Source organism: Ammospiza caudacuta, chromosome Z, assembly GCF_027887145.1.
Source record: "Ammospiza caudacuta isolate bAmmCau1 chromosome Z, bAmmCau1.pri, whole genome shotgun sequence".
In the NCBI taxonomy this organism is placed as follows: domain Eukaryota; kingdom Metazoa; phylum Chordata; class Aves; order Passeriformes; family Passerellidae; genus Ammospiza; species Ammospiza caudacuta.
This window is the reverse complement of record NC_080632.1, coordinates 48,679,047-48,693,001: the sequence shown is the minus strand read 5'-3', so window position 1 is coordinate 48,693,001 and position 13,955 is coordinate 48,679,047. Positions and strand designations below refer to the sequence as shown.

Genomic DNA, 13,955 nt, shown 5'->3' with positions numbered 1-13,955 from the left:
AGCTGATTCCAGCTGACCCAAGGGATATCCCAGACCATATGGCATCATGCCTAGCATGTAAAGAAGGGGAAGATGAAGGAAAGTGAGAATATCAGTGATGGCATTTGTCTTCCCAAGTCATCATAAGGTAGCCTTGTTTTCCTGGGGATGGCTGAACACCTGTCTGCCCACTGGGAGAGGTGAATGGCTTTTGCTTTACTTATTAAAATTGTCTGTTCCTCAACTCAGGAGTTTGCTCACTTTCACCCATTCCGTAGTCTCCCTCATCCCACAAGGGTGAGCAAGTGTGGGGCTTCATTGATGTCCAAGGTTAAATCACAACAAGCACCAAACTATAAAGTGAATTATATATATATATATCTATGGGTAGGTTATATAAGTATCTATAGGTAGGTCCTAGAGGTATCTGTAGGAACCTATCTATAGGTTCATCATCATTCTTACAGAAGTGTGTCTTACCAGGTATGTACCACTAATGTCCTCACCATTTAAAAGTCTGATTCTTTTTTAAAAAAGTAGTTCCTTAAGTTTTAGCTGTCATTAGTCAGACAAGTGGGCAAACTTAGTAATGTTATTAGACATATTTGTCAGGCAAGATATGTTATTAATAATGTTGCTGTTACTATTAGTTTTCTTATCTCACTGCTGCTTACCTCTTACTGCTGGCTATCTCTTACTGCTTCCAGTAAATTGTTCTTGTCTTAACCTGTGATCTTCACCTTTCGTGCCTCCAATTCTCAACTCCAGCCTGCCCCAACAGAAAGAGGAGGGGGAGAGAGAGAGTAGCCTGTGGCTTAGGAGAATGTCAGTGATAGCACTAAATTGGGGAGTATCATTCCTAAAACACTACCATAGCAAAAGGTAGATAAATGTGGTTCAAAAGATGCCCACCTTTATAAAAACAAATAATAGACTTGGAACTGAAAGGAGATGTCCTCACTCAGTGAAAATGCATCTCTCAAGTATACATTTCATTCTTGATTAGGTGCCTACTGAAAGGAAGATGTAGAAATGCTGATAATTTACTGTATAGTTTACTTAGTAACCTCATTGCTCAGTGATGACGCAGGTTGATTAGGGCTGTATCTGTGCTGATTGTAACTACTCTTTCCCCAGATAGTATCTCATCAATAAAAAACATAGTAAAGCAAAGAAAAGTTCTGTAGTGAACTGTAATAAAGATCTTGCAAAGAACCTGTTGCATTTCCTGTCATGCTAAAAGATCCTGTAGCATATTTTTCATATCTACCTGTAGAATACTGCTAAAGCCAGGGATATTTTTATTATGAAAGAAAGAATGGGAGATTTGTAAATGCTTAACTGTGGTTCTCAATTATTTTTTCAAGTCAAAAATAAGTCTGTAAAACAGGAAGAGAGAGAATTAGCAGAGCCATTGTAGAACAAGATAATAGTAGCTGTTGAAATGAGTCATTGTTTTTAAGACAGATTGTACCACATTTCCTAGCATTGGCAACAGTTGTCAAACCATCTGCTGAACTGCTGAAAGTAAATAGCTTAAAGTGACCTGAGTAACTGTGAAATGTCTTGTCTCTCCCTTTTGCTTCTGGATGGAATTTACATTAATAGCTTAAGCTAAACATCAAACTATTCAATGTCTAAAGTTGGATTAGAAGAGCTACACCTTAGTTCCTACCTTGCAGTAGGTTAACTTTGATAGACATCTGTTTTTCAACTCACCACAGAGATCATCGTGTTAGTTATTCTGGCCCTACTGATTAGTGATTTTTGTCCTTGCCAGATAGAGTGTTTTAGAGATAAACACAGTAACTTGGCTTCAAGCTTCTGTGACATTTTTGAAAAAAATACATAGTAGGCAAAAACTATATGATGACAGGGATTCAAATAATTTGAATACCCAATAGACAATAGCTTTTTTGTGTTAAATATTTAGTATTGGCAACACCTAGAAGTATTGCAAGGGCATCATGCAATGATGGAAATTCGAGTCCTGTGTTAATTGTTTTTTCACCATGAAGGTAGCTGCACACTAGACTGGCACCGAAAGGGGCTGTGAAATAGCCATTCTTGGAGATACTGATGACTCAAATAGTCCTGAGCAGTCTGATGCAAGCTAGCCCTGCTTTCAGTGGGATGTTCCACTAGATGACTATACAACTTATTTATTCTGTGTTCTGACAGAACATACCATTTTCAAAGGAGCATTCTGAACCCATACTTTTCGTTGATTTCTTTACTTACAGAGAATGAAGTGTAGGCAAAGTGTATAAATTTATCTCTGGGAAGGAAAGAGACAATAACCTCACCATTATAAAATATATTGTGATGCTGCTGTTTTTTTTGTTTCTCCACTTCTTTAGTTTTTCACAGTTTTTCATCTGAGTGACCATATTAAAAAAAAGTTTCTTGTGCCCTTAACTTTTGCTTAACCCATAGGTGTGCATGTCTGGTGTTCTTGTTCTGTCTTGAAGCTAATTTCTGAGGGTAATATTTTCCATGTGGATGTAGCATTTCCCTTCTCTAGCCCTCTTCCTTGCCAGACAATTTGTATGTTAGGTTTTTAAACCTCCCATGAGATCTGACCAATTCATGTTCTTAGTCAGGACACAACAGAGATTCAAGTAGAATGACATGCAGACTGTTCTCAGCAACCTGTGGCTTGTAAATAATAATGTAGGTATTGGTAGCTTGATCAGAATTTATCAAATAAGCTACAGAACTGATAAAACTAAGGCAGTTTGCTGATGCTGATGTTCTTTTCTGAAGAGAAACTCAGCCAGCAGAAAAAAAAAAAAGATGTCTTACTCAGAAATATATTCTCTTAAGGAAACACCACATAAAAATTTGAAGGTCTGAGCTCAGGGTCTTCACTGCCCTTCACAGCACATGTCTTCTCATATCTCCTTATCTTTCTTTTCAGCTGAACAAATATTCCTTTGTTTGCTGTATATATATATAAATCTTCCTGTACAGAAATTTCTTGCATGGTTACCGTGTTTTAGAATAAATTACTGCTGTTATAGAACTGCTGCTAGAAAAGTCAGATAGTCTGTTATTTCTTTGAGTTGTAATGGCCACAGTGGGGCCAAAAGCCATAAAAATTTGCAGCTGTGTTATACAGTAAGTAAACTGAGGTAAGTGCTCTTCAATAATTTTTTTTGTAAGATACCTACACTACAAAAGCCCAGTGTTGAGAATATATAATGATTCAACAGTTCAGTATTCAGAAAGTTTGCAAAGAGCACAAGTAATCATGCCTAAGTATCTTTAATTCAAGTGTTTTGTAGTTACTTAGTCTGACTACCTGATCATTTAATCTGTTACTCCTCCTTTCCATAATGCCAGGAGTTCTGGCTAACTAAGACACATATAAGTACTTACTTGGGCTTACATCTTTCTTTTATCCTAATTGTTTAGTGTCATATATTTTATTTATTGCACATCATGAAGAAAAAATAACAGTTATTGAGATATGTGAGTCCTACCTGACATGTATAAACAACAGGTGAGGGCAGAATGATGCCAGCACTAACCAAGTACAGGTACCTGTATAGTCATGCAAAAAAGGCAAGAATTGAGTCTTACAGGAAAATCAAGCATGCATACTACTTGTGTTTCATGTAAGAAATTCATAGAGTTAATTATTGTATTTCCAGTGTTTTGTGATAAAAATATGAATTTCCTTAAAATAGTACCTAAAAGTGATAGCTTATTTTACGAACTACAAAAATGAACCCTTGGTTCAGTGGAGATATTTTTTGCTTTTTGGCTTTGTTTAAATGACATGCTTTTTAGAGTTTTGAAGGGTAAAGGAAGGATTTTTTAATGGTTGTGCTACAATCATAGTGTTCTATTTAAAGACTGGTAGATATGTACTATTACTTACACATATCACTTATGCAAGGAGGGATAAGATGCAGGAGTGTAGAAGAGCACACAGGTAGGGAGAAACAAAATCAAGAGACACCCATTCTTACGTGCACCCTATGAAGAAGTGAAGGAATGAGACAAGAACAGCCATGGAAGGAGGATAACACAACTTTCATCATAGAATCGTTGTTCCTATTGCATTTTCTTTAATAATAATGTTTCCAGTGAGACGGTCTCCAAGATCTGCAGGTCCTGAGTGTAAATCGAGAATTAAATTCCTCAGGCTGTTAGCCATATTTGTCAAATACCTTTTTTACTTCCTGCACTTCTTTCCTATTCCCCTTTGTAGATTTTCCTGCTCATGCAGTTTAGCTGTGATATATAGCTTGTGCATTTGTCCTTAATTGTCAGGTTAGAAACCTGATGTAAACACTGCTCTCTTTTTGAGAGAGGGATTCTCTCAGCTTTGTTAGTCTGGTATGCCACCCAAAGATCTCAAGTTCCTCTGCAGTGAAATGCTGAGGGATGGGTGGTTTTTTTGTCTTTTCTTTTTTTTCATTCATCACAGTTCTGTGTGAATTAGGTGATGACTAAGAGTAGGTGTCTAGGGTTACATGAAGACAGCTAACACAGAGATCACCACAGAAGCAATAAGGGGCACAACAGGTGAGACACATAAATGATAATGTTACTGAACTGACAATTTTCTGCCCTCTTATTTATCCATACTCACGTGTGATCCTCAGCATTATTTAACTAAATTGATTTAATTTCATATCAAAAGCATTTCCTGCTTCTTACAGTAAAAAAAACAAAAACAAACTGAATTACTGATGAGAAAAGAAAGAGTATATCATTGCAACTAAAATTATTAAAAATCTTTCCACTGACTACATTGAAAGTAAAATTAAGGGTTCATATAAATTTTTTGAAGTATCTATGACAGAAGATATCCTTCCCAGTGACTGTAAGGATGAAAAGATTTAGAAGCTTTTGTTTCCCTATAGGCTGTGACCAGGGTAGAAATGTTAAGCCTGAGTCATACATTATTCAAGCAAAGCCTTTTTTATTAGCTGACTCTTTAACTGCTTTCAAGAGACTGAGCAAATGATCTGAAATTCAAGAAAGGCTTCATGAATTGCTCACAATACAACAGAATTACTGGTAATCTTTTTCTAGGTGAAAAGAGATCTGTGTAGTTCCTTCTGCCAAATCTGCAAGAGCTTGTCTTTATGCTGATGAAAAGAACATTACAGTCTCTGCTTCTGTTCTCAAGCTGAGAAAAAGAACCTTTACTATTATTTCATCTAGTGCTGTTACTGTTTCCATTGAAACACCTTTCACATCCCTGAGGAATGCATCTCTCCAGCATGTCACCAAGGGTCAGGTCAGGGTTCCACCATGACACTTAAAGATAATGAAACAATCCACTAATACCCTGTTTCATGAGTAATGCCTTGTGATATCAGTGGCACATAAGATGGTTTACCTGAAACCTTTTTAGTGAAAAAGTAATATGTGAGATATTGGTAACATTATGTTGTGTTATGGACTTCTTGTGATGGGAAAAATAATGAAGCTTATATGATTGAACAATGAAAACTGTACCATATGAATCACCTTAAAATAACAGCATAAGCTGCAGTTAAGGACAAGAAAAATTTGAAAGTTAAACCTACAGGGTGATACAGAATATAAAATATGTAATATGTGAAGTAGGCTTAGTCTGCTATTCCACAAGCAATTGAGTAATCTTTCAGCATAACAGCTTGTAACCAACAGAAAGGTTTTGGTCTCTTTCTCTCTGTCTCCCCTCCCTTATAATGCCTTCACTTCTTCATTTCCACTGCTTTTGGAAAAGGAGAATATGATCATGCTTCTCTGGAACTTGCTCCTGGACATGTAGGGTTTTTGATGACCTCACATAAACAACTTCATCAGAAAACATCACATTTTATTTTTCCTTTTGTTGGGGTAATCTATCATTTCAATGGCTAAAGTGGATTACAGAAGGATTTGACAAAGTATAAGTTAGTAAGCAGCAAAGAAGGGACGTAGGAGATTCTTTCATGGAGGCTAAATTTGTTATGGTCATGTCATGCACTCTTTAGGATTCATTTAGGTAACTATGAGCTTCCTATTGGATTTGAAGAGCATTAAAACATAAACAAGTATCCTCTGTAACATAAGCAGCATCTAGTTTGAGACACATAGCTAAGAATAACTTTTTTTCTTTCTTTTTTTCAAGGAAATAATTTACCAGAATGTAACTATTTAGATAACTTACCCAAAAAATGTCTTATGATTCAGGAAGTTCTGTATTTTAAAGAACAAGTTTATCTCCCTGATAGCAGGGATATGCATTTGTGATGTGGAAGAACAGTATACCATTGTCTGCAGTTTTGGCCTCTAGCGTCCCAGAAAAATGGCCTGAATGACCATGGCTCTATTAGCTGTTCTTCATATACTTTGTCAAACCTTAGAGAAAGTACTCAGATTTGTACTGATGTCAAAACTTTTCCAATTGCAACAATTGTGAAATGAAAAAACATTTCCTATGCAACTTTTTGTACTACTGGTTTAAATGTTGACAGTGTCTGGGATGCACTCCAGTGTGAATTTCCTTCTGTATTTGGTGCCAGAATTGTTCTTGCCACTACAGATAAGAAATGCTGTCAGGTAGTCCAAAGGAGATTTGCCGGTTTACCAAAATAATCTTGTAATGGTTAACTTTCTTGAATGCTCCATTATCATGATCCAGTCCTTTATCCCATTCTCTTCCTCACAATAGCCTTGAAGATCTGTCATGAAGCACCTCCCTTCAATTTCAACACTATATTTAATTTTCATACAGGGAGCATGAATTAGGTAGGTGTCAACACAGAAATTCAGAATGTAATGCATTTGGGCTGTGGGTGGTGGCAGCTTTATATTGCTGTTAAATCATAAAATTCAGAATTTCATTTTTGTCTTTGGTCTTCCCTCAGTATTGCTGTAGTACTTGGAGACAAGGATTGCAGTGTTCTTTAGTGTCAGACTTTTGAAGTTGTTTCCAGAGTGTGTGTTGTAGTTTCCTCACTTATTTTGTTCTGTTTTGTCTCTGGTTGTTGTGTTCCATGAGAGCCACTGGAATTTAATTGAACCCTTTAAAATTGGTAAGAGTAACATATGGCAGCACTGATTTCTACCTTGGCGTGGTCTGCTCTGCTTCTGAACAGTTCTTACTCAGAGTTTGCATCTAAGCAGTCTTTTTCTCCATTTGTATTGTGCAAAGTCAAGTTCAAAGCATCAATTAGATAATTTGAGTATCTGTATTAATCAGTAAATAATAGGCATACATGTTTTGTTTAAATATTTTAAAGGAAAAGAACCTTGTGGCCCACCCAAGATCTTAGATGCTAAAGTGGAGGAGAGTTCTGAAGTACCTATTTTAGAAGACACGTCATTATCACCAACAGATATTCAACAGCATCTATGGCAGGTTTCCACAGATATTGAAAACACTGAAGGGTATGTGTAGTACTTCATTCCTAAACAAACAAATTTCTTTCCAGGATTTATCTATCTATTTTTTTTAATTTGACAGCCAGTGTTGCTACTATGAAAATTATAAGTAAATTAAATAACCTGTTAACTTCTCTGGTACATTTAACAGAATTTTTGGTTTTGTGAAATACTCCTGAAATATGCCAGACTCCAGTTATGCATTTCAAAATTAAAACCACAGAATCTAATTAAATTCAGTTAGTTCCACCCATAGTTTTAAATTTGGAAGTTTTAGGAGGGGAACGGGAATGTTGTAGCGGTATTATCTTACTCTTTTAACTATGCAGTTGAAAGACAAAAATGAGGCCCTTTACTAGAAAATAATCCTGATGGCCAACATTTCTTTGTGTTCTATTTTGAGGCTTTATATACTAAGTTGCAGCTGAGATTTGAATTGTTAACATGCTCATTTGCATAAAGCCAAGTTCTGTTCTACTGGGCCATAGTGTGGAGAATAAACAGTGCAATTTTTTACTAATCATTCTGCTGCATTTCTGAGAACCATTTTATCTGTAGAAGAATGAAGCAAGACCATATTGGATTTAAATCCTGGAAGCATTAAGACTTTACCAGCCTTTAGTTCTGCCATCTATGTGCTAAATGGGAACTCTTTGGAAATTTCTGGCCTCTTTCAAAATGTATCAAAATGTGATTTCCTTTTGGAGATGATGTGTTGTTATCATATTTTCCATCATCTGCCTTCCAGAAAATCTAATGCCAGAGTCCTCCCAAGGCAGGTGAGAATGATAGCTCTGTTCCTAAAATTTTCATTTAATGTGCAGCGTTAAGTATCAAGGATTAGTTGCATATGTTGTAATTTTCTTCTGAACAGTGAAACACATTCATGGCACAAGCTACAAAATGCTGATAAGGGGCATGAAGATGATATTACTACTAGCTAATATTAATTTTAAGACATATTGTGTATTTTGCCTCAAGGGTCACATTGTGCCCCCAGAGGCTTTTAATGTTAAATACTCAAGTGCCGGAATAGGTCATAAATTTGAACTAGGAAGTTAGTATCACACTTTCATAAAAGTGCTCCCCTATTAATTTCATTGCTCTTTCTTTTGGTATGCATCTTCTGAGACATGTATGTAAACCAAATGCTTGCTCAGTAGATTTTTGTATTTATTGCTCCATTATTTTTGCATATAAACTGTGAGCCATACCCTGTGCAGTCTCCAATTGTTGTTCCATTGTATCTTTTTAAACTGTTGTATCCACAGAGATATGAGAGAAATGAAAAACCTTTTAAGTAAACTCAGGGAGACTATGCCTTTACCATTGAAAAATCAAGGTAAGTTTTGAATTTTCTTTATTTATTACAAATTAAGTTAATTTAAGGGTTTTCGTTCCTTTATATACAAAAAAAAAAAAAAAATCTAGGGTCCTTTTATGGAAAGTACAAAAAGAAAAATCTAGGCAAAATCTCTTCCCTGCTGATTCAGTGGAGCCAGAATCTAGTACATGATCTTTGGCCTCTTGAGTTTCACATGAGATATTCTGGAATTTATAGGTACAGTATCTGTAGATAAAATAATAGACTTTTCCTGGTGATGCAAAGGCAGGAGCAGAACTACTTCACAGTGTCTGGAGTCCTTCTTTCTCAAAAGTAATGAAGATCCAGTTTGCACAGACTATGACAGGGATCCTTGGATCCTTCTGAGTGATGAGATTTGCTTCACCTCTATAAGGCTTGTAGCTTCTGTGACCTGACATTGACTTTCTGTAGAAAAGCTACTTGCCCTGAGTCTGCCACCAGGCTGCTTTTCCCACAGACAGCTATCAGGTACCCCATAGAAATGCACATGTGGGCAGGGTCTCCATCCTATGCATGTATTTAGCAATGGGCATTCATTTTGTTGGCCACATCTACAGGCACACTCCGTTTGTGAGAACAGCATTAAGGTAATAATTTTTCTTTTTGATTTCTTCTGATAATGGGTGTTCCTTAAATGTGGTGCAGTCTTTGCACAGCAGTAGCTGATGAAATGTACTGAATGTGTCCTAGATCTTATCCCTAGTAACTAAGCAGCCTGGCATTCATCATAATACGCTAAGAGATGAATATAGAATGATTTTATTCATTATTCAAGTAAGATTTCATGGTAGGAGAGCTTGACTGAAAACTATGTTGAAAAGTAAAAGGGAATCACTAGTGATACAGATGTGTACCATTGTAAAGACTGGAAGAGTGATGAAAGGTCCAGGCTTAGTCTAGAAGAAGAGAGTGTGCTGGAAATAAGGAAGGGAAAGACAAACTGGGGACATATAATGCATAGAGAAACTTTAATTTAGAAGAGAGATAAAGGCATACAGAGTTCTTCTTTGTTGCCTGGTGTCAACACTGACCTTCAACAAGGACCAGAAGATCACTGCCCCTGTGCAGCAGGATAGGAAGCATCCTAGGGTTTTAAAACTCAGAGATGTCTCCCAGGATCAGGTAATCATTATCATTATTATGGAGATCCTGTTAATTAGCATTATAAGACTCTCAAATGCAAAATTCAGGTTATTCTTTTCTCTGTGCTCTATGGGATCTACCACGGAAAGGGTTGTCAAGCATAGGAATGAATGCCAGGGAGGTGGTGAGATGTTCAGGAAAGGGCAGTACCTGGCACTTAATGCCGTGTTCTGGAGATGTGGTGCTGATCAGTTACGGGTTGGACTCAATCTTAGACACATAAATCATTCTGTGATCGTGTAGATGCTGCTAGGACACATAAATGATAAAATCTCTTTTCTGTGCGTATGTGTACATGCTTGTGTTAAAATGTGGGGTTTTTCATCACAGATGATAGCAGCCTCCTAAACTTGACTCCCTATCCGCTGGTAAGAAGACGGAAGCGAAGATTCTTTGGATTGTGTTGTCTTGTCTCAAGTTAGAAGATTAGGCACAGAAGCAGCATGGAAATCATGACTTTGATTAAACCCCTATATTTGACCACTGAAAAGATGAAAGTATAAAGTATAAAGTATATTTTCTACACTAGGCTATTCATTTTTGTCTTCTTCTCCATCCCCCTTTCCAAGTAAGAATTTTAATACTTTCAAATTATGGTGGTCAAAAAATGGCTGTGGAATAGATCTAGCATATTTAAAACTTTTTAAAGTATGTTTTGCATGCTTACTTTCAATCACTCAAAGAAGACACATGAATTATGATTCATATATAATTTTAGAGGTTTTTTTTAATTGTTTGAGCTGCAGCTAAAAGTTTGTGTGTAGTACAGTACTCTTACTAGTATCATAATAAAATCATACTCTAACAGTCTTCAAGCATAGCAGAACATTTGATTATTCTCTCACAGTCTTTAAGCATAGGAAACTATTTAAGAGCAAAACTATTAAAGTTCTAAGACATTCAAACAATACTGTAACAGAATTTGTACAAAATCTCCAGTTGCTTTTTTTGTGCTCTCATTCATATTTAGTCTTCCACTGTATCTCAAGTTCAAAGCTTTATAGAAAAATATCTTAATTTATGATAAAAAAATCATATATGAAAATAGATACGACTTGTAAATACAGAGAAATCATAATATCTATAAACTGTACAATGCTTAGAAGCAACACATTTCCTTTTCAGGCAATGGTATATCTACAAGCTTTTGAAAAAAAGAAATAATTTATTAAAAGAAGGCCTATTAAAATAAACAATGTAAAACACAATGCCAACTCATTTTGTTGCCAGTAGAATTCAAAGCATGATGTCTGCATATCAAGTATTGATCTTATAAGGCATGCCAAAATTATCTCAGACTGTAAGATACTAAACGTTTTACATTGTTAATAAAGTTTTTTATTTAAATTAAATGTTGTCTTGTTTCTAGTTGTATTGCCAGACTATGTATTTTTTTCTAATTTTGTTGACAGAGTACTACAAAAATTTGTTATAATATTTCCGTTTCAACAAGAACATTTACAAAGAGAGATTAAAAAAATATGCATGACTAAATTCTTTAAATAGCACCAAGAAAGGTAACTTCAATGTGTTTGAAGATTTCAGGTCATGAACTATTCTTAGGCATGTATATTCCAAAGCATCTGAAATTGAGAGATTCCTACACACACAAACTTTGTGAGAGCAAGCAACATTTTTAAGAAGGATGGAATTGAAGTCCGCAGCACAATGTTTTTCCGAGTTAATTCCTTAAAGTTTTCTGCACATTTCTCATCGACCTTGTGCTCACTAATCAGAGCTCTTGTCCTTAACATTCAGCATTGGCATGTCTTCATGAGAAGTCTCAAAGCAATAGACTCACTCTCTGATTCCATCCCCACAGATATGCTAGATTTTGCAACTGCTAGAACTTTGGAAAAACAGCTCCTGGTGTCTAATAACTATCGAAAATACTGTCTGCAAAACTGATCAGTAGTTACAATTAACCAATTAATTTTTTTCAGCGTAAGTGAAAAAGAAAGACATTAATGCCAAAAAAAGTATGAATTGAAGACTGAATGTACAGTGATGCTATAAGAAAGGGGGAAAGAAAATTTCATACAAGATTTCTTTAAAAGTCCTGTTTTTTGGTACACACAGAGAATCAGATGGGCAGATAAAGCAGTGACCTTGTCTAATTCATTACCTGCCCATATATCATCACAAGGAATTTCATATGCCAAGTGACATGACAGCTCATATCTCTGTGTTTTAACCACATGTATTGCAATGGAATATTACTGAGACAAATGCATAAACATCTTAATATTACCAAACTCTTGACATCAGTCATGTCACTGTGAGTTCCCTAACTTCAGTGAGAAGTATCACATTCTGTGATAGACTTGAACATGTTGTCTTCAAAGCCCTTTGAGACTGCAGTGTATTAAAATGTACAATGATATGCATCCTTGTACCTTTTGTTATTCTGGAAATTTTGGCAGTGTTTCTTCTTCCTCAGCTAAAGACTGCTAAAATGGCAGTCTGTTTGTTTTGAAGCCTTTCTATAATTCTAAGCAATCTAGCATCTTACCTGAAGCCTTTTGTATAGCTACTAGTCCTAATTAGAGACATGCTGTAATTCCCAAGCTCTATGGCCACTTAAGGAATATTGGGGCTCAAGGGTGAACGGAAGTTCTCCTAACAGACAGTGACATGAAACAAGTCCTGGTAAGTACCTGAATTGGTGTCAAGGGATAAAAATTGGTTTACTTAGGAATGTAGTGGATTATCTTTTACTACTTCAAAACGAAATAAAACTTTTTAAGCCCCAGAACATGATGTCAGTAAAAGAAAGATAAAAGTTAATGATATTACTACATTTTAGTTTAATGGAATACAGCAATGTAGGATCAAAGTTTAAAAGCTCCCTCAACAAAATGACATACAAATTATTTAGAGATTATTTAGAACTATTATTTACTTTCCAAGTACTTTGAAATACTTCACTTTAAACTCCTAAATGTGTGGAAACTAGCAATTCAGGGACAATACTGAGGGAGAATGCTTTCTAAATCCTTCTTGGAGTTTGAACATTTTAGTTGAAATTGTTGTGAGTTAAAGGCACCATAATTACTTTGCAGGGTAGGAAGCAAGTAAAAATTCCTCTTCCCACCAAATATGTCGTTTCACCAACTTTTTTTTTTTTTTTTTTTTTTTTTTTTACTAAAACTTTGTGCAGCTCCAGCTTTTCAAATTCTTTATAGCCAGCTTCCACTGGTAGCACATTATTTTCACAGATATTTCATGTGGAAAAGATACCATTTTTTTAATGTGAAAAAAAAAATATTTCATGTGTCATAAATTACCAATCTAAGAAATCAAATATCTATGTACACTGTAAGGTCTACATTTTTCAGAGCAAAATCAAACTACAAGCTTACAGCAGTAGACAGCACGCTAACACATGAGGCAGGTTGCATGTTAATTTAACCAAAATGAGAACTTGCCTTGCAAAATCAGCATTTTAATTTACATTCTAGGTCCACGTATATCCAATACAACTCAGAAAATCTGTGTCAGAGAATGGGAGAAATACAATAACCAACTTCTATCCCATCTGAGGAATTAATATATGCAGTGGTGCATTAAATGCCTATTGGTCTCATATCCGTGTAATGGTGAAATTCCTTATTACTTCTGTAAGAGATACCATACCTATTGTCCAGCTTCATGGACAAAAGGCAAGACAAGCTAAACATACATCTTCTGCTTGTACTTAGTCATAAGTTACTCGAGTCAATGAGGAGACTTGTAGCAGTATTTTGGGAAGTTTGTGGTCCTGTTTAATTCTAGGACCTTGAAGGCACTGACTGACTTGCAGGAAAAGGCACAATCAACCTTCAGCACAACCTTTTCTACTCCAAAAAAGAACTGAGCTGGGCTAAATATGGGTTGGCAGGACATATTTTCTAGGGATCATGGTGTGGCAAAAGCTGTAATAATGACTTTTAACTGTTCTACAGCTAAATAATTCATCTCAAATCCAAAGCTGTTTTCCCTTAGATTCTGTTTTCTTGTAGCAGTTTTACAAAAGTAGCCCCAGCCATGTTTGAAGAGGTATACCTTTATTCTTTAATTGGTGGTTGTACCCTCTAATGTAGTGTTTGGTTTT

The 13,955-nt window shown here is 35.7% G+C and overlaps 1 protein-coding gene across 2 annotated transcripts in view; it reads left to right on the top strand.

Annotated features, from left to right (window-relative positions):
* RGS7BP (regulator of G protein signaling 7 binding protein) overlaps positions 1-11,214 on the top strand; it is a 33,674-nt gene extending 22,460 nt beyond the window's left edge. For both annotated transcript variants that reach the window (XM_058824032.1, XM_058824033.1), the window contains 3 exons: positions 7,212-7,359; positions 8,625-8,695; positions 10,193-11,214. In XM_058824032.1, coding sequence (XP_058680015.1) covers positions 7,212-7,359; positions 8,625-8,695; positions 10,193-10,284 — 311 coding nt within the window. In that variant the 3' untranslated portion in view covers positions 10,285-11,214. The remainder of the gene's footprint in view (positions 1-7,211; positions 7,360-8,624; positions 8,696-10,192) is intronic.
* The last annotated feature ends 2,741 nt before the right edge of the window (positions 11,215-13,955 follow it).